At 43.3% G+C, this 25,377-nt stretch overlaps 1 protein-coding gene across 1 annotated transcript in view; it reads right to left on the bottom strand.

The window, feature by feature from the left end:
• Window positions 1–21,030, bottom strand: part of LOC120932283 — a 59,740-nt gene extending 38,710 nt beyond the window's left edge. The window contains exons 1-3 of the mRNA XM_040344554.1: window positions 20,724–21,030; window positions 9,321–9,376; window positions 4,786–4,885 (exon numbers count right to left, since the gene is read on the bottom strand). Coding sequence (XP_040200488.1) covers window positions 4,786–4,885; window positions 9,321–9,376; window positions 20,724–20,940 — 373 coding nt within the window. The 5' untranslated portion in view covers window positions 20,941–21,030. The remainder of the gene's footprint in view (window positions 1–4,785; window positions 4,886–9,320; window positions 9,377–20,723) is intronic.
• Between the last annotated feature and the right edge of the window lie 4,347 nt (window positions 21,031–25,377).

Raw genomic sequence — 25,377 nt, 5'->3', positions numbered from 1 at the left:
CGTTGTCATCCAGTTTTCTATCAGAGTAAGGCATTTCTCAAGTCCGTGAGAATGATCCTTTTTGTTGCATATGCGAAAATACAGTTGTGTATCATCAGCATAAGAGTGATAGAGTAACTTCTGGTTGCTGATGATTTCAAAAAGAGGGCGGAGATACATTTTGAACAGAACAGGCGACAAAGGGGATCCCTGAGGGACTCCACATGATACCGTCCGTTTTTCAGAAGTGAAAGGCCCCAGTTTCACTGTTTGTGATCGGTTTTCCAAGGAGGAGAACCAAGCTAAATCACCTTCCGTGACTCTGGCTACTTCAGCTAGCCTAGCCAGTAGTAATTTGTGGTCAACCGTATCAAAAGCAGCGCTTAGGTCCAACAGTACCAGAAGACAAGATTCTCCTTCGTCTGCTGCCTCGAGGGCATCATCCCATATTTTGAGCAGCGCTGTTTCTGTTCCGTGACCAGGACGGAAACCTGACTGAAACGGATCGAGTAATTTATGGGTGTCTAGGTGAAGTTGTAGCTGTTGTACAACTTCTTTCTCCATTACCTTGGAGAAGACATTTAGGCCTGTTATAGGTCGACGGTTGTTTGGGTCTTTTGGGTCGAGGGTGTTTTTTTTTAGGATTGGTTTTATTATACCTTGTTTCAGCAAGGTGGGCACCGTGCCCTCCTTAAATGATTGGTTTAAGAGCTGCGTGATAGATGGTGCCAGTATGTCGGCACACTCTTTGAGCAGTTTGGTGGGGATGATATCATTTGGCGCTGAGCTGTTTCGCAGAGTACCGATGATATTTTTAGTGGCCTCGATGGAAATAGGTTTTAGAGAGAAATTAGTTGATTGGGATGGTTTTATGTGGGTGATAGGTTTGGGCTTTGGGGAGGGGTTGCTGACGGTTCTATTTTGCTGAATGCTTACACTGATTTTTTAAATTTTATTGATGAAATAGTCCGATAATTCATTGCAAAATTCTTGTGAGTTGGAATTGGGGGCCTCTAAACAAACTGGGTTCATAGTCTGAGTGACCAGTTTGAAGAGCTCGCGGGGGCGGTTTAGGGCATTAGCGATGGTGTTGGAGATGTGATTTTTTTTTGGCCATAAAGATTTCTTTGTGGTATTTCTTGGTTATTGTCTTATAAGTAGAGTGGTTTTCCTCTGAAGAGCTTCTTTTCCATGCAGCTTCTGCTCTTTTACGGTCTTGCTTTAGCAACGATAGCTGGTTATTAAACCAGCTGGCTTTGTTTTTCCGGATGCATGTTTTGTATTTTGGTGCTACTACGTCAGCTGACTGTAGTAGAGCCTTGTTGATGGCGTTGAGTGTATCTGTGGCTGTTTGCTGTTGTTGGATTATTTTTATTTTGTTCCCTAGTGTTGTTTTGAAGAGTTCCGAGTGGAGCTTCTTCTGAGATCTAGTCCAGTGAGTTGTCACCGGTTTTATCGTTGTTTTTAAGGGGGAGTTTTTGGTAATTGCGAATTTAATAGCATGATGATCTGTCCATGGTTGCGGCTCATTTTCCACGACGTCGATTTCCACATCTCGTTTGAAAATGAGATCGAGCGTATGACCTGATGCATGAGTGGGCGCATGTACTAGTTGCTGCAGACCTAAACCTTCCAGATGGTCGATGCAGGCATCGGCGATGGGATCCAGCGAGGAGTTGGCCCAGAGGTTGAAGTCCCCAAGCATCAAGAGGTGTTTGATGTTTAGGATATAGGTGGAGATGAATTCCGTTAGTGACGTGAGAAGGTGCGTTTTTGGACCGGGAGGTCTATAGCAGAGAAGAATGTGGACAGTGTCTTGGGGATTTGTTTGCAGTTGCAGAGTGAGGGTTTCCATAAATGGAAGCGAGTTATGAAGGACTGGTTTGGTGATCGAGAGGTGAATCTTATGGATCACCGCCAGGCCCCCCCCCCTCTTTGCCCCACTCTGTTTTGCGTTTGAATGCTGTAATTTTTTGGCACCAATTCTCCCAGAATGGTGTTACAGTCGGCTGTCAACCAGCTTTCTGTGATAAAGAGGCAGTCTAAGTCGTATTGTAGGATGAAGTCATGGATTTCTTGTCGGTGTTTTACTGCCGATCTAGTGTTGACCAAAGCGCATGATATGCTCTTCGGCTGGGGTGAATGGGTATAATGTTTGACTGTCGATCGTCGAACGATTCTCAACAGTTAGATACTCCTTAGAGCTTTTATGGTGACCTCTGATAATCTTGAGGCAAATGGTTTTAAATCCCGGATGGTTTCTGCGGTATATTTCAAGTAAGCCATAGTCGCAGAAACGCCGGGAAGATGATGTTGATCGGGGGGTATTTGAAAGATTGATGGGGGGAAAGATTCGCCAAGTGGGTCTCCACTCGCTAAAACCTTCCCTCCCCGTTTGATCCAGAGGAAGGCGAAAAAAACCCTAACCGTGCTGTGTCAATCTGCAGCGATAGGGAAAAAAATTCCTTCCTGATCCCTCAAGGGCGATTGAGCAAAGCCTGGATCAAGTAATGAACTGGTGGGCGTTCCTGGGTTTTAAAGCTGAGGAGCTGACGGAGGGGGGGCTTTGGGTAATATGCACCCCTGAATTCGTGGGTGGACGGAAGGAGAAAAAAACCCCAGCGCTAGGGATCCAGAGGGTGCATAGGGGCAATTGGAAGCGGGGGTCACTGTAGTTGGAGGGTGTACCAAGATGGCCGCCGAACCGGGAACTAGGTCCGAGCCGGTGGCAACGGTTGAGGGGGGCGAGGTGAGGTAGTGGGGGTCCTCCTGGGGCACGGGGGAGGTGGTGGAGGTTTGGTGGAGGATATATGCGATATGCAGGGGGTGCAGAGCAGTGGGGGGGTCTATGTAACATGCAGGAGGTCCAGAGCTGTGGGGGGAGGGGGATCTGTGTAACATGCAGGGGGTCCAGAGCTGTGGGGGGCATCGACTGTGTAATGTAAAGGGTTTCAGAGGTGCAGGGTGCTGTGTAATGTAAAGGGGTCCAAAGGTGCAGGGTGCTGTGTAACGGAAAGCAGTCCAGAGATGCAGGGTGCTGTGTAATGTACATGTAAAGGGGTCCAGAGTTGCAGGGTGCTGTGTAATGTAAAGGGGTCAAGAGATGCAGGGTGCTGTTTAATGTAAAGGGGTCCAGAGGTGCAGGATGCTGTGTAATGTAAAGGGGTCCAGAGGTGCAGGGTGCTGTGTAATGTAAAGGGGTCCAGAAATGCAGGGTGCTATGTAATGTAAATAGGTCCAGAGATGCAGGGTGCTGTGTAATGTAAAAGGGTCAAGAGCTGTGGGGGGGCTGTGTAATGTAAAGTGTATGATTTAGCACACATCCGCCTCCTTCCACCAAGGTCCCGGATGACGTCACGGTGCTCGTTCAGAGGCGGAAGTGAAGTAGCTTTTCTTTGCATGGTGTGGAACGGAGATGACAGAAAAGGTGGTTCCACCCAGGCTGTGGAGGATAATATTGTTTATACCGAGGAATATGACATGGTTCATCTTATGCCTTGTATACACGATTGGTTTTCCCGGCGGTAAAAAATTCCGCCGGGAAAACCGAGAACCTGCTCGGAAGCTTTTTCCCCCCTACAGACGGTAAACTGCCATGAGAGCTTTGGTCGGGAAACACGGCCATGTGTATGCTCCACCGCAGTATTTCCCATAGGGAAACTGCCAGCTTAAAAAAACGCCAGGAATAAAGAGAACATGTTGGGAAAACTGCGATGAAGCATACACGCGGCCGATTTTCCCGGCCAAAAGCTGTCATGGCAGTTTTCCCGACGGGAAAACTGGTCGTGTGTATGAGGCATAACTGATAAAATTAGTTTTTTGGCCGAGCATGTAATGTGAGGTCAAGAATCTAAGATGAGTACATCTGTTGGTGGCTTGGTGCACGTTAATTATTTAAAAAAACACACAGAATGGGGAAGCACATTATTAAGGCAAATCACAAGACACATATGAAGCAATTGGATTTCGATTGGACTGCATGGTTTAATACTAGCACTGCACTGTTACATGGTCATGAATGAGTTAAATAAATGCACTGATTAACAGTTAGCATCATTAAACTCACTCCATGTGGTCTTAAGTTGTAATAGACTTCAGGTGCATCATGATGGTAGCCTGGGCTCACAGGACAGTGCTGCAGACAGTGGCACCAAACACAGAGAAGGAAGAGAACCTGAAGTTGCAATATATTTCCGTCACACACCTTACAGGCTCATCCAGTTTGTGCAGGTTGCTGTATTCCCATGCAATCATGGGAAAATAAGGATCTTCACCAGCGCACCTTGGTATAGTGATAAACTAGTACGTTATAAAATATAAAGCAACAGGGATCACAGGCCAACATTTCAGGACCTCACAGGATCCCTTTTTAAAGGCAGAACAATGACTTGCAAAGGCAAGATTATCACTATATCAAGGTGTGCTGGTGAAGATCCTTATTTACCTGTGATGTCACAAGGGGAAGGGTGTTGTGGTGGGGGGTGCAAACTTACGTACAGTAATTAGCTCATTTAACTTTAAGGTAATTTGGGATTTTCAAATGAAAGCAAAAATAAGCTGATGTATGAGGAAGGCAGCAATAAAAAATCAAGTTATTAAAAATCTAAAAATACAAAATCTATGTACTTGGTCAATCTAGACAGGCTTGATCATCTTCAAACTTAAGAAATGAGTAATGCAGAATTCTGACCACCTTTTCTGTACCTGAAGCATGTAACATCAGAGCACCATGATGCCACACACATGGTTCATAAGCCAGTCTTTGAAGTCACAGATATGACTACATTTTAAGAAATAGTGTTTTACCTGACTCAGCTGGATATATATCATTAATACTTCTCTCAATACGCGGGGGCATCTGGTCATTTCTTTTCACATCTTGTTTAGCCAGTAGCTTTGTATTTTTCTAGGCAGACAAAAGATAAAATACACTGGTTATCGCCAACCCTATGTAAAACTACAGAACAGGTCTAAAATATAAAAGTGTCTTTGAAACCTCATTTAAAACACAAAGTATATTTTGAATTGAAGATTAATTTTTATGTGTAGCCATCACTCACAGACGTCTAGAAGGAACTATAAGGCCCCTTTCAGACTGGGGCGGGAGCCGCGGTGGCGGTATAACGCCGCTAAAAATAGCGGCGATATACCGCCGGGATTGCCGCGGGAATCAGCCGCTAGCGGTGCTGTATTAACCCCCGCTAGCGGCCGATAAAGGGCGAATACCGCCCGCAATGCGCCTCTATAGAGGCGCATTGCGGGCGGTATTGCCGCGGTTTCCCATTGTTTTCAATAGGAAGGAGCGGTGAAGGAGCGGAATACATGCAGCTCCTCTCACCGCTCCAAAGATGCTGCTGACAGGAGATTTTTTTGTCTCCCGCCAGCGCATCGCCTCAGTGTGAAAGCCCTCGGGCTATCAAATTGAGTCTGCAGTGAAGGAGTTTTTCAGGCGGGATAGCAGCGATATTTTTAGCGCTGTACCGCCTGTAAAACTTCTGAATGTGAAAGGGGCCTAAGGCTTGTTTATAAAATGTTTTTCCCTTGCTCTCCTATGCAGATTTCTTTCCTGCATAAGAGGAGCTGGGTCAGGGTGGGCAAAGGGTGAGAATCTGCTCCCAGGGCCAGTACAAATAATATATAATGTACTGTGGGTTGAACTGGTGGCCCTGAGTATTGTATATACTGTATACTACCCTATTCAGACCTCAGAGTGGGACCCACAGACAGTGACAGATGCTGGGTGTCAGTAGGTCTATCTTCTCCCTGTTTAGACCTGCCAGCACCTAGCAGCTCTGAGATGTTATATGACTGAATGCAGACAACTAAAATATAAGTTCATCCTAATAGAATGCAAAACTATTGTGTTCATAATGAGGCTAAATATGATCTTCACCCTAGAAATAAAAAAATAAAAAGGTCAGTAGCTTAAAAAAAATGTAGCTGCTGACTTTTAATAAAAGGGTACTTACCTGTACAGGTACAACTTATGTAGGAGGAATTGTTTCAGCTCTGTGTAGCACCTAAGGCCAGTCATTTCACTGGGTATACAGTGGGGAAAATTATTATTTGATACCCTGCAGATTTTGTAAGTTTGAACACTTACAAAGAAATTAAGGATCTATAATTTTTTATCATAGGTGTGGTGCTCTCACCTTTTGAATGACAATTACTCAGTCATGCAACACTGTACCCATATGACATTGTTGTCCTTTTTTTTTTCTTTTGGTGGTATTTGATCACCACTGGGTTTTTAATTTGTTGTGCTATAAATTAAAAAAGACTGAAAATTTTGTAAAAAAAAGTACACTCATAAGTATTTAGTAAGAGGTATAGTGAGTTTTTTAAAGTTGGCATTTTTTTTGCCCACAATTTTTTTGCAAGATGAAGTTTTTAACTTTCTTTTTTTTCACAAAATTGTCATATTAACAGGATATTTCTCACACACAGCATATGCATGCCACAAATTACACCCCAAAACACATTCTGCTATTCCTCCTGAGTATGGCGATACCACATGTGTGAGCTTTCACACAGCGTGGCCACATACAGAGACCCAACATGTACAGAGACCCAACATGTACAGAGACCCAACATACAGAGCACCTCCAGGCATTCTAGGAGCATAAATTACACTTATCATTTCTTGACTACGTGTTGCATTATTGAAGGCCCTGGAGCACCAGGACAATGGAAACACCCAAAAAAAGTACCCCATTTTGGAAAGCCAACACCCCAACGTATATTCTATGAGGCATATTTTTTTTTTTTTTTTTCAATTGAAATCACATATTTTTGATTCAAATCAGATTTTTTGGATTTATATCAAAATGTATTTTAATAAAATGCTTTTGGAGTAAAAATCTATCTAAAGGGTTTTCTATTTAAGATACATCATTTAGTTTATTCAGCATGAAATGGAGCTTAGTTATGTAGCATGAGGCTGTAAATTCTGTAATATTTACATTTTTGGTAAACTCATTCAATGAATCCTAGCTCTGCAAGCTACGATAACATGCACTGTCAATGTTATTGTTTTAATTAAATAAAATAATTTGAGTAGTTCTCCAACTATGCGTGATTAACCTAAAATTGGTTTTGATATTGCCGTTTTACTAACCTGACAGCTTATTATTTGAAATAGGAAACCTTCATTTTGTTTGTAGATAATAAAGAATCTAACCGCCAGCAAAATTAAATCCTTACATTAAAGAGCACCTGTCATTTCAGATGCATCATGGCAGCGCCTGTTAGCGGGCATCTACTCACCTGCTTCCGCCAGGTCCCTCACCTTGTTGTGTCACTGTCATATCATCAGCTGTCTCATTAAAGTGAATGGGACTGTCGGTGAGTCAACAGCGGGTCAGAGAAGGAGCCATTGTGGGACAGAAATGACAGTTTCCCTTTATGATTTAAATCGAGTTGATTTAAATCAAGCCTTTTTACTAGTGATTTAAATTGTGATTTAACCACATCCCTACCGCGTCGTTGTAAAATGACGGCGGCAGGAACCCCTCCTCGATCCGGGTGGACGTCATATGACGTCCTGCGTTCCCGGCGATCTAGGGCGCGCACGCGCCGTGGCGACGGTCGTGACCCGGCGCGGGTGCCCGGCGGCCGCGATTGCCGCCGGGTGCCCGCGATTGTCAGTAATCACGGCAGGAGTGTGGATCTGTGTGTGTAAACACACAGGTCCACCTCCTGTCAGCGGTGAGGAGACCAATGTGTGTTCCCAGTACAAAGGAACACACATCGGTCTCCTCCCCTTGAGAGTCCCCTCCCCCCTACAGTTATAACACATCTTAGGGAACATATTAACCCCATCAACGCCTCCTAGTGGTTAACCCCTTCCCTGCCAGTCACATTTACACAGTAATCAATGCATATTTATAGCATTAATCGCTGTATAAATGTGAATGGTCCCAAAAACGTGTCAAAAGTGTCCGATGTGTTCGCCGCAATGTCGCGGTGACAGTAAAAAAAAAATCGCAAATCGCCGCCAATACTAGTAAAAAAATTAATAAAATAAAAATGCCATAAATCTATCACCTATTTTGTAGACGCTATAACTTTTGCGCAAACCAATCAATATATGATTATTGCAATTTTTTTTACCAAAAATATGTAGAAGAATACGTATCGGCCTAAACTGAGGAAAAAAAAATGTTTTTTTTTTTTAAATTGTGATATTTATTAAATATTTCTTGAAATTGTCGCTCTTCTTTTAATTATAGCGCAAAAAATAAAAACCGCAGAGGTGATCAATTACCACTAAAAGAAAGCTCCATTTGTGGGAACAAAATTATACAAAAATTGTTTGGGTACAGTGTAGCACGACCGCGCAATTGTCATTCAAAGTGCGACAGTGCTGAAAGCTGAAAATTGGCTTGGGCAGGAAGGTGTGTAAGTGCCCGGTATGGAAGTGGTTAAATCGACTTGATTTAAATCAAATCCACCCTGCTTGGGATCATTCGCAAGCTCCTGCCGTGTAGTTCTGGGCTGATTCCTCACTTTGTTTTTTTCTGAATTTTTGTTTGATATTCTGTCATTTAAAATACAGACAAAATAACAATTATAGACCCTTCATTTCTTTGTAAACAATTGATCGCCCAACATAAAAGACAATAGACATGATGGGTGCCGCCGATCGGCCAACATACACTGCCATCGAACATAAACACTGAGAAGCGGCGGGGGGGGGGGGGTATTTGCCGCCGATCGCCCATCATTGAAGACACAGGGTCGTACTGCCAATCGCCCAACATACACTGCCATTGCACACTATAACTTGAGAAGCGGGGGCGGCGTGTTCCGCCGATCGCGGGACATTGAAAAAAATTGAGATGCGGGGAGGGATTGTGATCCGCGGGTGCCGCGATTGCGGTTCATTTAAACTATATTGAGAAGAAGGGGGTGATCCGCGGGTGCCGCGATTGAAATACGGGGGGCATGGCTACTGTCTTCTGGGATTTGTGCCAAACATCTCCCAGGAGGGGGGATGACACAACATTCCCAGGAATCTGTGCAGTGTAGGCTACAGAGGAAAACAACCGCAGTGCAGGAAGAAGGCAGATTAGAAAGTCTGCCTAGCAACAACCGTTTTAAGGTATGTAAAAAAATTTTTTTTTTTTTTTACTCGGCTAATGACATTTTTTTAAAGATGCTGATGCAGAATTTGATTTGAGGGTGGAGCTCCACTTTAACACTGGTTTGCAAAAAAAAATTATGTCCAGCTAAAGTCATGAAAAATTACCAAATTCTCTGTAACTCTCTTCATATTACAAATGATATGCTTGCCTTTTTGCAAGAAACCACAATAAGAAATATCAACATTATTTTCATACCTTCTTTCTACTTTTCTTCACATCCACCATGTCATGATCATTAGAATTTGGGTTGCCTGAAAAAAATATATATATGAGTAAAAATGTGAGTGCAGTTCAAATACCCTGTTTACACTCAGAGAGGTCATGAATCACTAAGGGCCCGTACACACAGTCGGACAAAACCGATGAGAATGGTCCAACCGACCGTTTTCATTGGTTCACCTCTGAAGTGGTCGTACGGCCTGATATGTGTACACACTAGGGCTGCAACTAACGATTATTTTGCCGATTATCTTTTCGATTAATCGACTAATCGGATAATCTTAAAAAAAAAGTGTGGTGTACAATTTAGTTAATATATAAATAAATAAAAAGAGGCAATTTATTCTTAAATATCCATATGCAGCAGTAAATATAAATAACCAACTACAGTAATTGTAATGCCTTCTATTACCTCCAATTTCTCTGGGTTCAGATGCTGATCTTCCCTGCACAGAGTCTGTAAAATTATTTTTTTATTTTTTTAACAAACTTGTTATACTTACCTGCTCTGTGTAATGGTTTTTCACAGAGCAGCCCAGATCCTCCACTTCTGGGGTCCATCACTGATGCTTCTGGCTCCTCCTGCCTTCAGAGTGCCTCAATAGCAAGCTGCAAAGTGTAGTATAGAGCGCCCGCTATAGCAAGGTTTAAAAAACTTCTGCCTTTAGAACCACTCATTTCCTGCCCAGGACTACTTGTCCCATGAGGCATTGCTCCTCACACTTGCACATTCACAAATTCTCAGGCACTTAGTGACATGTATGGATGGTGTACTGAGCTGTATGTGTGCTGCACTCTATTTCCTGATATGTAAACAAATAATGCATTCTATATGCAGGCCAACTAATCAACTGTCCGATTATTCGATTATGAAAATAGTTGACAACTATTTTCATAATCGATTAGTTGTCGATTAATCGATTAGTTGTTTAAGCTCTAGTACACACCATCAGTTCAAAATCCGATCGTGTCAGAACGCGGTGACAAAAAAACACACGACTTGCTGAAGAAAATGAAGTTCAATGCTTCCAAGCATGCATCGACTTGATTCTGAGCATGCGCAGGTTTTGAACCGATGCTTTTCTGTACTAACCATCGGTTTGGTCCGATCGGGCAGCGGTCCATCGGTTCGGTTTTGAAGCATGTTTTAAAATTTTGGACCGAAGGAAAACAGACCGATGGGCTATACACACGGTCGGTTTGGTCCGATGAAAATGGTTCGGTTCATTCTCATCGGACCAAACCGACCGTGTGTACGGGGCCTTATAGTTCCTTCCTATGGAAATCATGACTTTTCCAAAAGACGAAAATTGCATAGAGAAACCCCCAATAATAGGCCACTAAAGCATCTGCTTTCGGTGATGGAGTGAGGGATGCTCCACATCCTGATGCTCAAGATTTTCCGGGAATTGCCACATAAAATGTTCTCTTTCAGCACATCACCTTAAAGTGTTACTAAAACTAATCCATATCCAATAAAATTTAATTTCTTCATAATTTTAGGCCAAAATGTATTCTGTTACAGGTCTTTGGTAAAATAAAATCTTAATAAGTGTATATTAATTGCTTTGTGTGAAAGGTATAGTGTCTACAAACTATGGTAAAATAAGTATTGAACACGTTACCATTTTTCTAGGTAAACATATTTCTAAAGGGGCTATTGACATGATATTTTCACCACATGTTGGTAACAACCCATGCAATCCATACATAGAAAGATACCAAAACAAATAAGTTCAGAAATTAAGTTATGTGTAATAATATGGAATAACACAGGTAAAATGTATTGAACACATGAAGAAAGGGAGGTGCAAAAAGGCATGGAAAGCCAAGACTCCAGATAAAATCTATCAGTAAGGCCCCTTCACACTGGGGCGGGAGGTGAGTCGGCGGTAAAGCGCCGCTATTTTTAGTGGTGCTTTACCGCCAATTTCGCGGAGCTATTGGGTTAAAAACCACCGCAAAGCGCATCTGCAGAGGCGCATTGCCGGCGGTATAGGCGCGGCGCCCCATTGATTTCAATGGGCAGTGGTGGTGGAGGAGCGGTATACACCGCTCCAAAGATGCAGCTAGCAGGACTTTTTTTACCGTTCTGCTAGTGCACCGCTCCAGTGTGAAAGCCCTCGGGGCTTTCACACTGGAGACACAGCAGCAGCTGTTTAGGGTCAGTTTGCAGGCGCTATTTTTAGCGCAATAGCGCCTGCAAACCGCTCCAGTGTGAAAGGGGTCTAATTAGAACGCAATCCTGATCCCTGTCAGTGCGAATTAATATCATCTGGTTTAGTCTTAATTACTGGCCTTTAAAAGGGTGTCTCATTACCAAGGTGTCACAGAAGAAACCTCTCATGATGGATAAAAAGCAAAGAGCTCTCTCAAAACTTTCACAATTTTGTACAAAGTATCAAATACATTTCAGTTAGTGTGTTCCATACTTTTTCCCTGAGTCATTCCATTTTATTACACATAACTTAATTTCTGAACGTATTTGTCTTGGTTTCTTTATATGTATGGGTTGCATGGGTTGGTGAAAATGGGGAGGGTAGTGCTGCGCTAATCAGTGGTGAATGGATAAGTGAATAAACAGGTGGGGGAGGGGAATGAAAGAAGGTGTAATTGAAATGAGGAGCAATATAGCCCAAATGGCATCAGCATAAAAATAAATATAAATGATCAGTGAACAATAACAGTAATGGTGCAAATCATATAACTACACAGGTTCCTCTTAATGTGATGAAATACACTATAAGTAATGGTGCAAAAAAAATTCCAGGTAACTGTGCTAAGTGACACTCCTATACTGGTGATAAACAGTCCATCAACAGAGTTTGAAAAATATTAGCAAAAAATATAAGTAAAATTTCAAAAGTCCAAGAAAGCAAAAGTGCAAGTGTGGGTCCGCAATATGGAGTGAGAGGAAAATGGGTATCCAGTGATCCTTTTAGGGTAAGTAAGGATGTCCCCTTACCTTACTGCTGTAAGGTAACAGCATATAGATCCAACCACATTAGATGGTTCACTCGATGGGCTCTGATCCAACAACGGCAGGTCCTCCTTGGAGTTCTCGTCCCAGATTGGTCAGTTTCTCGCCCCAAAGAAATAAAGCATCGATGGTGTGATACCGTTTTAAAAATTTTAATTCTCAAAGAATGCATGGGTTGGTACCGACACACGGTGAAAATTTCATTTGAAAATTGATTAATCCTGATGTACTGACAGTCTATCTCATTTCTTGAGGCCATTCAAATGTCAGGACAGCACAATTACCCCCCAAATGACCCCTTTTTGGAAAGTAGACAGTCCGAGGCATTTAGTAAGAGACATGGTGAGTTTTTTTAAGTCAATTAATTTTTTTACAATTTTTTTTAAAATGAAATGAGATGAAAAAAAATGTTTCTTCACATACTGTCACCAGTGCAGTACGGCGCCATCTTATGGCGGTGATAGGGGATACTGACTGGTGACAGTATGTTTACTATTTTTTTTTTTTACATACTTTCATCAGAGTAGTTCAGCGTCACCATAGTGACAGTGTACTAACAGCAATGTTATGAAAGATCATGAATGGGTTACATTCATTATAGCTCTGAATACTACAGTGTGCTGTAATTGCCTCATAGCTACCACATGGTAGAGGGTGCTGTGATTGGCCCAGGAATCATGATAGCTGTGGGCCAATCACAGCATCACAAAACTAAGCACAGCTGTTATGAATAGAATCCATTTATAACATTTGTATTTACATAATGATCATGTCATACCCAGGCAGCTCAAAGCGAGTACCAGGAGCTACGTACTTGTGATGTACATGTACGCAATTCAGCCTGCCTGTGCCACCTTGTTAAAAACGTAAAAAAAATTGCAGGTAAAAACACAGGAACGTTGTATCTTTTCTTATGTTATTAAAGGACGTTATATTTCGTGTTTTTGCCCTTTTAAATAAATAAAAGATTTATGTATCAGGCTGCATTGGATGGGCGCAGATCAGGCTGCAGATGGGCACAGAGGCTGCAGATGGGCATCAGGCTGCATTGAGGCTGCAGATGGGCATTAATCAGGCTGCATTGATTGGCACTGACCATTATTTTGCTTCAATGTGGTTTATTTGAAAAAAAAGTTTTCTTGCTGAAATTTCACCATCAAATTGAAGGTGCGTGTTATGAGCCGATAAATACTTACTTGATGTTTTTTCTTTACTTGCCACGTGCCTCTGAACTTGCCAGAAAATGTGACTACTCCAGAAAAAGTCAATTCTATAGTGTAGCTCCCTTGCACATCCTAGTTTGCTGCTTTTATGGTAGTGCCTAATCACTGGGTGTGCTGTCCCAGCTCCTCCACCTTCCCTCCCACAACATAGCCTTTTATATACTGTAGCTGCTGGAGAAGGAGTCAATACTACTGAGTATCAGTTAAGTGACTGCACTGAGCCTGCCAGGGTTGCTGATATCATATCCAAGATGGCTGCACCCAAAGCAGTTTTAGGGCTTTTGGATATTTACACAAGGGAGGCTTTTACATGTTAATACAATGCAAAAAATACATTATGGGATGTTTTTTGTTGCAATGAAGGGTCTGCCAACATGCTCTCTTTAGAAAACTATGCACTGTTTAAAAAAAAAAAAAAACTATAACTAATATTTCTGTGCTGTGTATTTAAAAGCAGTCGTGCTCACTGTAATTTAACTGCACTTTCCAGCGTATGAATGGTACTGCATGTACTGCACACAAAATGTGGAAGGGACTCTCTCCTATGGAAAATGCAATTAAATGGTTCTCTAAAGTCCAAGCTTTTTTATCTTAATACATTGTATAGACTAAAAATCCATGGAATGAGCGGAGCGCCTAGGTTCACACTGACAGAGGTATGGAAATTGTGCAATTTCAGCTGAACTCACACAATTTCATACCTGCATGTTAGTCCAACTTTGGGGGCGATTTCAGAGACATCTGTGTGGTCTGCTGCACAGATGTCTATACAAATTGCACCCGAAGTGGCCAAAAGTAGGGCAGGAACTACTTTTGAGAACTGGTGCGGCGCCGTACATATTCGGATGGTGCCATTGCCGGCAATAGACATGTCAAATCGCACATCAAATCGCATCAATGTGAACCTAGGATAAAAACTGTACACACATCGTTTTTTTGTATAGGTTAGGCAGGATAAGTAGCTGAAGGAGAAGAGAACATTTTTAAGAATAGTATGAGGCTGAAATTCCACATTTTAGTGGAATTCTCACAACAACATAATATTTTGTGCCACTTTTAGCATTTAAATACAGCAATACTAACTAGTGTATCATAAACAGCAATACTAACTAGTGTATGTCTAATTTATAGCTTGCAACAGAACTTTGCATCATAAACAGTTGTTTTTAACCACTTCAGCCCCAGAAGAATTGGCTGCCCAATGACCGGATCATTTTTTGTGATTTGGCACTGCGTCGCTTTAACTGACAGTTGCGCGGTCGTGTGACGTTGCACCCAAACAAAATTGGCATCCTTTTTTTCCCACAAATAGAGCATTCTTTTGGTGGTATTTGATCACCTCTGCAGTGTAATTGCACTATAAACAATAAAAGTGTAAATTTTTTTAAAAATAAGCTATATTTCTTACTTTTTGCTATAATAAATATCCCCCAAAAATATATATAAAAAAAAAAATTTTCCTAAGTTTAGGCCAAAACGTATTCTTCTACATATTTTTGGTTAGAAAAAAAAAAAAATATCGCAATAAACGTATATTGATTGGTTTGTGCAAAAGTTATAGCATCTACAAAATAGGGGATAGTTTTATGAAATTTTTATCATTATTTTTTTTTTTTTTACTAGCAATTAGCGATTTTTTTATCATGACTGTGATATTGCGGCAGACACATCAGACACTATTTTGGGACCATTGTCATTTATACAGCGATCAGTGCAATAAAAATGCACTGGCAGGGAAGGGGTTGAACACAGGGGGCGAGGAAGGGGTTAAGTGTGTCCTAGGGAGTGATTCTAACTGTGTGGAGGATGGGCTACATGTGACATGGCATTGATCAATGCTCCCGATCACAGGGAGCAGTAGATCACTGTCCTGTCACTAGGCAGACACAGGCATCTCCCCATTCTGCCGCTCTGTGACACGATCGAGTCTGCGGGTCCCACAGGCGCGGTCACGGAACTTGTGGTGGGTGGACACGCGTGCACCCGCTAAGCGGCAGTTTCAAAGCAACATACAGGTACGTTGCTTTGCCTGCCTGTGCCATTCTGCCGAAATAAATGTACGTTAGGCAGTCGGCAAGTGGTTAATAAATAACTTGTCTTCACTTTTTTCATCCTTTATTGCATCTCAATGTTGCTGATCTCCTACAGCATGGATCCTCAAACTACGGCCCTTCAGCTGTTGTAGAACTACACATCCCATGAGGCATTGTAACACACTGACATTCACAGACATGACTAGGCATGATGGGAATTGTAGTTCCTGAACAACTGGAGGGCCATAGTTTGAAGACCCATGTCCTACAGCCTCTGTGCAGCCACCATTCGTCTACATGTATGCACTGCGATGATAATTCAGGGCAGGTTTCCTGGTGGTGAAAATAATGGACCGTGACTGTACAGTATCAATAAGACCCCTTGTAGTCTCCTTTGGAAGTCCATGTTACAGAGCACTGTTACCCTATAAATGGGGATAATAGCACAAGGACCTTCATTGCAGAATTATCATCTGGTATTTTCTACTAAAAACCTGCAGATTCAGCCTAGGTTCACACTGATGCTATGCGAGAACCAGTGCGATTACAGCGCTTGTTCCCGCATCGCTCCTCTGCCGCAGGCAGGTCACACTGCCTTCTGCGAACCGCTGCGGGTGTCGTTACATTGTTAATGACACCCCCAGATGAGTTCACAGAGTGCAGTGCGAACTGGAAACTCGCACAGGAATCAGATTGCATAGGTGAGTACACCTATGCGATTTGATTCTAGTGTGGGGAAAATCAAGTCCCTGTACTTTTTTCTGTGTGAATCTAATGCGAGTTCAGCCTCACAACTGTATGGCTGAACTCGCATCTCACAGACATCGCAGATCGGCACCGTCTGTGTCTGTGATTGAACTGGTGTGAACCTGGGCTCAAAAAGATTAAAAACTTTTGACAAGACACCAACGTGTTAAAGCTTATATGAGATTTTGGTGATTGGGTTAGGTCTACCTTACATTCTGTGGACTGGATGAATAATTAGTATTGTGCAATGATCACTGATCTCCAATCCAGAGTTATTAATTTGTGTACCTCATGCACATGAGACCTAAAAAACACTACTTAAACAGGCCTGTAAAGACACCTCTATGTAAGCCTATATGCGCACATGTAGGCATTTACAGGTATATTAGAAGAGAAGTGTTTACAGGCAGAAACAAAATCCACCAAAGGCACATTCTTGAGAGAAGCTGAAGAGCAGAAAAATCCAGAATGTGTCTGAAGCATATGCACATTAATGTATTCCAATGACCAGAAAAATTTAATATTCTAGCTAGTAGAATGCATCTACGCACAAACACTATACGTGCCTAAACGCACGTGCAATATGCAGCTATTAGTGCACTTTTAAAGCAGTTTTTGTTCCTTCCAAGAGTTATGGCTCTCAGAGAGGCTTTCACAGACATCCTGCATGTATGAGGCAATATATACACTTCCAGAGGTGTTTTTTTTTCAGTTCTGGCAGCAGGTCGATATTTTGTTCCATGTTTTCCCTCCATTTCACTAGAAACCAGAAGCTTCCCAGTGCTAAGCCAATACACTTCTGATGTACGACAGTTATTACTATTCCATCAGATTGATATAGAGGGTGGCAGAGGGATGTTTGTGATGCATTCTAGTGCAGGGGTTGACAAATTTGCTTGGAATCTAGGAGCCAGCTAAAAAAGTTAGGAGCCAGAAAACGCACCCCGTCCCGACGAGCTTGCGCGCAGAAGCGAACACATACGTGAGCAGCGCCCGCATATGTAAACGGTGTTCAAACGCAATTTTGAAGCGTGACATGTTGGGTATGAATTTACTCGGCGTAACATTATCTTTCATAATATTAAAAATAATGGGGATAACTTTACTGTTGTCTTATTTTTTTAATAAAAAAAAAGTGTAATTTTTTCCCAAAAAAGTGCGCTTGTAAGACCGCTGCGCAAATACGGCGTGACAGAAAGTATTGCAACGATCGCCATTTTATTCTCTAGGGTGTTAGGATAAAAAATATATATAATGTTTGGGGGTTCTAATTAGAGGGAAGAAGATGGCAGTGAAAAATGACATTAGAATTGCTGTTTAACTTGTAATGCTTAACTTGTAATACCAACGGCCACCACCAGATGGCACCAGCTCACATCTGGTGGTAATAACTTGTAATTGTTTTTTTTTTTTTTTTGCCCACCTTCCAAGCCAAGTCGCCAGGACACTATTTCTAGTCGCCATGGCGACCTGGCGCCCGGGATTTGACGATCCCTGTTCTAGTGCATTTTTGTTCCCCTCATCTCAATTCAGGACATATGAGTTTTGGTGAGTTTGTGATGCGTTTTGCACATTCTATACCAAAAAAAAAAGCATCATGTTCTACTTTTATTGATTGCACTGGAACGCACTGCATTGGTGTAAACTAGGGCCCATTGGAGTCCATGTTAAACACTGTCCATGCATTTTTGGTGCCAAATAAAAAAGCACTGCAGTGCATCTGGTGTGAACCAGCCCTTAGCCAGAGAGCTAGTTACTGTCAAGATCCATGAAGGTGGTTATTGAAGTACTGCCTCTAATAGGGATACACTGACCACTCTGGGATCATTCTTTTACGCTTGATTCATATCTATGCATGTTGCTCTGAGTCTAAAGCATTTCTGCAGTGCTTTTTGCTGTGCTTTCTGCAGGTGTTTACCATGATTTGCGTTTTTTTTTTTTTTCTACTTGACACATTCACTGTATATAGTTGGTTGCTAAGGAGCGGCCTGGGAAGCTGGCCGCCGCACCCTTAATAGCCAATGAGTTACCAGCTGTCAGTCAGCAGGGTTCCCGCTGACAGTTGAATGTAAAAAGAAAAAATATTGCCAGCTCAAAAATCCAGGAAAAAAAAACAGCATGGGGGTCCCCCTCCAAAACCGTACCAGACCCTTTGGTATGGATTTTGAGGGCAAACGACAAGATCAAAAAAAAAATACACGACGTGGGGTCCCTCCCAAAATCCATATCAGACCCCTATCCGAGCAGGCAGCCAGGCGGACCAGGAAAGGAAGGGGGGACAAGTGAGTGCCCCCCCTGAACTATACCAGGCCACATGCCCTCAACATGGGGGGGGTGTGGTCTCCATGTTTATGGGGACAAGGGCCTCTTCCCCACAACCCTGGCAGGTGATTGTCGGGGTCTGCGGGCAGAGGGCTAATCAGAATCTAGAAGGCCCATTTTCCCCCAGATCCTGCCCCCCCCCCCACATGTGAATGCGGTATGTCAGAACTTCAGAGCACATGCGCCCATGATGTCACCGGGTGCATCCAGGGTGAATATCTCCTAAATGGAGCCTTATTATAGGCTTACCTGAAGGTAAAAATCATAAAGCAAGCCCACTTTAATGTTGCTAGGAGGAGGTGTTTGTTGTCATGCAGACAAATGCACCAAAAATTCACGCACATGGAGCCAAAAACGTTACATGCTGTGTGTAAAAAAAATAAAAATAAAAAAGCCCCTGCATCTTTCCAAAAATGTGAATGGACCCAAAGTAACTAATGTTAAAGTTCTATTAAAGCTTAACCACTTCAGCCCCGGACCATTATGCTGGTCAATGACCGGGCCCCTTTTTGCGATTCGGCACTGCGGCGCTTTAACTGACAATTGCATGGTCATGCGATGTGGCTCCCAAACACAATTGGCGTCCTTTTTTCCCCACAAATAGAGCTTTCTTTTGGTGGTATTTGATCACCTCTACGGTTTTTATTTTTTGCGCTATAAACAAAAATAGAGCAACAATTTTGTAATAAATATCCCCAAAAATATATAAAAAAAAACATTTTTTTCCTCAGTTTAGGCCGATACGTATTCTTATTCATATTTTTCGTTAAAAAAAAAATCGCAATAAGCGTTTATTGATTGGTTTGCGCAATCGGGACCATCGGCATTTTTATAGCGATCAGTGCTATAAAAATGCATTGATTACTATAATAATGCCACTGGCAGGGAAGGGGTTAACACTAGGGGGCGGGAAAGAGGTTAAGTTTGTTGCCTGTGTGTGTTCTAACTGAAGGGAGGGTGGGACTGACTTGGGGAAATGACAGATCGCTGTTCATACATTGTATGAACAGACGGTCAGGCATTTCTCCCCTGGCAGGACTGTAACGAGCGATCGCGGTTGCCCGGCGGTGATCGTGCCCGCGCGCCCCTATTGGCTGAAACGCAAGATGACGTATAGCTACGTGATCTCGCGCAGCCGAGCCGACCTGCCGCCGTATAACTGTGGCGGCTGCTCGGCAAGTAGTTAAAGGATCACTAAAGATTTTTTTTTTTTAAATAACAAACATGTTATACTTACCTCCACCGTGCAGCTCGTTTTGCACAGAGTGGCCCCGAACCTGGTCTTCTGGGGTCCCTCCCCCGCAAGGATTCAACACCTTAATGCATGGTGTTGAGTGCTTGCAGGCGCGCTCCCGTGATACAGCCGCTCACTGTATCACTCGGCCCCGCCCCCCGGCGCGCCATTGGATGTGATTGACAGCAGCGCAAGCCAATGGTTGCTCTGCTATCAATCAACTAATGAATGAGCTGGGAAGACGGCCGAGAAGCCTGCTCGTTCACGGCGTGGGACTTTCGAGGGGTCAGGTAAGTAACCGGGGGGCCGCTAATACTGCATAGAATACATTAAGGTGAAAAAACATTTACCTTTACAACCCCTTTAATTTTTAATAAAATAATAAACATGTCATACGTACCTTTGCTCTGAGCACTGATATTGCACAAAGCAGCCTCAATCCTCCTATCGGATCCCCCGATGGCACTTCTGGCTCCTCCTCTTCGGTGATTGCCCACTTTCTATGGGGGCACTCGTGCGGGTTCGCTCCTGAGCCGTGCTGTCTGCGTCTATTAACAGACACCCCCTTGATGACTCCTGCTGGTATCACTCTGCCCAACAAGGAGGGAGACCCTCAGGTCTCACACACAGTGCTAGATCGGTAATGGGCTCATATAAGTATAAAGGAGAGCTGGGGGGGATTCTGTAACATGCATTTGGTTTTTACCTTAACGTATAGAATGCTTTCATGTAAAAAGGAAAAAAATAAAACTTTCGGCTTGCTTTGCTGCAAAACGCATAGGTATACATTATACTGTACATATAATGGAGTGAGGAGAGAGTGAGGAGCACACCACCCACCGCGCTTGGCTGCTCTGCCACCCTCCTCCAGCAGGACTTTAGGCAGACATAGGACAGGAATCACAGGCGACGTGTCAGTCATCACTGGAGCTCGTGTGTCTTCTCTTCTCTTCACCCTGGGCGACATTCTGTGCCCGGCTCTCTCCATTCCCCGCTCTCCTGACACCTCCACCCATGAAGAGCGGGAGTCCTTCTTCTTACTGGAGCTTCTCTTCATTCTGCAAGTTACCTCACCGACCGGACTCCGCTCTTCCCGCTGCCGCTCACCGTGTATAAGAGGGAACACAGCGCCACCCTATGGCCAAATCACCGCAGAAGAACAACGCCAGCCTCCTCCTATAGGGCTGAGCAAAAACAGCTCCGCCTTTCTGATATGTGACTGAGAGAGAACAGCGCCACCCACCGGCAAATGAGTACAGCTCCGCACTGTGGCCCATTGCGATGGACAGACTACTTTGGCTCTGGTTACTTCTTAACCACTTCACCCAAAAAAAAAATTTTTAACATTACATTCAGCCGAGTTGTCAGAATGACAATCGCCTGTTTTTTTTTATTTTATCCCCGTACATACCGTATTTTAACCGCCGCTTCCGGGTATGTCTTCTGCGGGACTGGCCGCTCCTAATTGATTGACAGGCTTCCGACCGTCGCATACAGCGCGTCACGAGTTGCCGAAAGAAGCCGGACTGCGAGTCGGCTCTATACGGCGCCTGCGCACCAACGTTCGGCTTCTTTCGGCAACTCGTGACGTGCTGTATGCGCGGGTCGGAAGGATGTCAATCAATTAGGAACGCCCAGTCCCGCAGATTACATACCCGGAAGCGGCGGTGAAAATACGGTATGTACGGCAATGAAATAAAAAAAAAAAAAAACAGCCAAATGTCATTCTGTCAACTAGGCTGAATGTAATGTTAAAAAAAAATTTTTTGGGTGAACCCCCGCTTTAAGTCATTGTTAAATGACCAGGCCACTTGCGATTCGGCATTGCGTCGCTTTAACTGACAATTACACGGTCGTGCAAAATGGCTCCCAAACAAAATTAACATCCTTTTTTCCCACAAATAGAGCTTTCTTTTGGTGGTATTTGATCACCTCTGCGGTTTTTATTTTTTGCGCTATAAACAAAAATGGAGCGACAATTTTGAAAAAAAAAGCAATATTTTTTACTTTTTGCTATAATAAATATCCCCAAAAACATATATAAAAACATTTTTTTTCCTCAGTTTAGGCCGATACGTATTCTTCTACATATTTTTGGTAAAAAAAAATCGCAATAAGTGTTTATTGATTGGTTTGCGCAAAATTTATAGCGTTTACAAAATAGGGGATAGTTTTTTTGCATTTTTATTAATTATTTTTTTTTACTACTATTGGCGGCGATCAGCGATTTTTTCCGTGACTGCGACATTATGGCGGACACTTCGGACAATTTTGACACATTTTTGGGACCATTGTCATTTTCACAGCAAAAAATGCATTTAAATTGCATTGTTTATTGTGAAAATGACAGTTGCAGTTTGGGAGTTAACCACAGGGGGCGCTGTAGGAGTTAGGGTTCACCTAGTGTGTGTTTACAACTGTAGGGGGTGTGGCTGTAGGTCTGACGTCATCGATCGAGTCTCCCTATAAAAGGGATGACACAATCGATGCGCCGCCACAGTGAAGCACAGGGAACAGGTAAGAAAGCTGCCGCTCCAGGTGAGCTCACTAGGGTAATTGATGTCCACTCAGAAGCAGATGGGTGCTGGCAATGCACTGGATGTGCAAAAAACAACAAGGATATGGACAGCCGCACTCCAGTAACTTGAAAAAGACGTGCCCTTTAGTGGGTACAGGAAAAAATACACTACAGGTATCAGCACACAGTGGGATAAACAGCTGAAGCGTTTCATATTGAGTGTCAATGCTTAATCATGATTAAGCATTGACACTCAATGCGAAACGCGTCAGCTGTTTATCCCACTGTGTGCTGATACCTGTAGTGTATTTTTTCCTGTACCCAATAAAGGGCACGTCTTTTTCAAGTTACTGGAGTGCGGCTGTCCATATCCTTGAAGCACAGGGAAGCCGTGTTTACATACGGCTCTCCCCGTTCTTCAGCTCCGAGGAGCGATCGCGACGGGGCGGCTATAAACGAATAGCCGCGCCGTCGTCCCGGATCGCTCCCCGCGGGAATCTGCCCACTGCACGCAGCGGAGGGGGTCCCGATCGGACCCCCGACCCGCTAGAAGGCAGGGACGTATATATACGCCCATCTGCCTGTACGTGCCATTCTGTGGACGTAAATAGGCGTGCGGCGGGCGTTAAGTGGTTAATTAACAATTGCGCGGTCGTGCAAAATGGCTCCCAAACAAAATTAACATCCTTTTTTCCCACAAGTAGAGCTTTCTTTTGGTGGTATTTGATCACCTCTGCGGTTTTTATTTTTTGCACTATAAACAAAAATAGAGCGACAATTTTGAAAAAAAAAAACAATATTTTTTCCTTTTTGCTATAATAAATATCCCCCAAAAATATATAAAAAAAAAGTTTTTTTCCTCAATTTAGACCGACACGTATTCTTCTACAAATTTTTGTAAAAAATAAATAAAACAATCACAATAAGCGTTTATTGATCAGTTTGCGCAAAAGTTATAGCGTCTACAAAATAGGGGATAGTTTTATGGCATTTTTATTAATATTTTTTTTTTACTAGTAATGGCGGCGATCAGCAATTTTTATTATGATTGCGACATTATGGCGGACACTTTGACACATTTTTGGGACCATTGTCATTTTTTACAGCGATCAGTGCTATAAAAATGTATATCGCCAATTTAAAAAAAAAAAATACGAATTTCTTCATCAGTTTAAGCCAAATTGTATTCTACTACATGTTTGTGGTAAAAAAAAAAAAAAAAAAAACACGAAAAAACCCAATAAGCGTATATTGATTGGTTGGCGCAAAAGTTACCACGTCTACAAACTTTGGGATCGATTTATGGCATTTTTATTTTTACTAGTAATGGCGGCAATCAGCGACTTATAGCGGGACTGCGACATTGCAATGGACAAATCGGACACCTTTGACACTTTTTGGTAACCAGTGACATACACAGTGATACAGTGATCAGTGCTAAAAAAATATGCACTGTCACTGTACTAATGACACTGGCATAAAGGAAGTTAATATCTAGGGTGCTCAAGAGGTTAAATGTGTGGCTAACATGTTTTACTGTATTACTGTGTGAGCTGTTTAAACTAAGCAATGTGTTGTTTTTAACTCACTGCTTTGCACAAAGAAATAAAACAGCACATCAGTCTGTCAGAAGAGAGCATTGGGCCAGATTCAGGTAGATCCACGCAATATTTGCGTGGGCAAAGGGCAACGATTTTTGCTCTGCGCCCACGCAAATATTTTGATATGCCCGCGATTCACGGAGCAGTAGCTCCGTAAATTGCGCAGGCGCTATGCTAAATAGCCGGGCGTAAGGGTGCCTAATGTAAATGATCCCGCCGGGGGCGGGAATCATTTAAATTAGGCGCGCTCCCGCGCCGAGCGAACAGCGCATGCTCCGTCGGGAAACTTTCCCGACGTGCATTGCGGCAAATGACATCGCAAGGACGTCATTTGCTTCTAAGTGAACGTGAATGGCGTCCAGCGCCATTCACGAATCACTTACGTAAACGACGTGAAATTTAAATTTCACGAGCGGGAAGGGCGGCTATACTTTAGCATTGGCTGCCCCTGCTACAGCAGGAGCAACCTTGCGCTAAAGTCGCCGTACGGAAACTCCGTACCTTGCGTGCGCAGGGCCCGCGCAACTTTTGTGAATCGGTGGTAGTATGCAATTTGCATACTATACGCCGATCACAATGGCCGCGCCCCCTAGCGGACAACGCAAGAATGCAGCCTGAGATATGAAGGCATAAGGAGGCTTATGCCTGTCATATCCTAGGCTGCAGTCCGCGTAGCGATGTTCCTGAATCAGGGGCATTCGCTACGCGGGAGCAAAACAGCTATTGCGCCGCGCAACCTATGGTTGCTCGGGCGCAATAGCTTCTTGAATCTGCCCCATTGTGTTTACCTACACAGGGCTCTCTTAGGTAATCTCCAGAGCTGATTGTCAGGTGTTGGCAACCAATCAGCAGCTGGCACCCACTGACTGGTTCATGCTGCAGCCAATCACAGCACAACCAGGGCGCGCTCCCTAGCCTGACGCGTGGATCACGTACTAGATACGTGATCCGGTGCAGGAGAGCTGCCTTGCTGCCGTATATGGATAGCAAGCAGTTAAAGACGTTTTAAAGCCTTAAAGGATAAGTTCACCTTTGGGAACATGTTACGTGATCCACCTGATTTTAGGGTGTAACATGTAACATGTACCCAGTGCTGGGAAGCAGCTTACCCTGGGGGCACTCGATGAAGAGGAGGAGCCTGGAGCACCAGCGGGGGGGACCCCAGAAGATGATCGGCGCTGCTCTGTGCAGTATAGGCATGTTTATTTTTTTAGACAAAAAAAAAACCAATGCTTTATTACCACTTTAACCGCTTAAGGATCGCCGCACGCCTATTTACGTCGGCAGAATGGCACGGACAGGCATATGGGCGTACGTGTGGTCACTGCGTGGTGACGCACCGCCGCTGGCGCGCTCGCAACCCTGCTGCGAGCTC

Source organism: Rana temporaria, chromosome 3 (assembly GCF_905171775.1).
Source record: "Rana temporaria chromosome 3, aRanTem1.1, whole genome shotgun sequence".
Classification (NCBI taxonomy): domain Eukaryota; kingdom Metazoa; phylum Chordata; class Amphibia; order Anura; family Ranidae; genus Rana; species Rana temporaria.
Note: the sequence above shows the minus strand (reverse complement) of the source record. Positions and strands in the feature narration are given on the sequence as shown.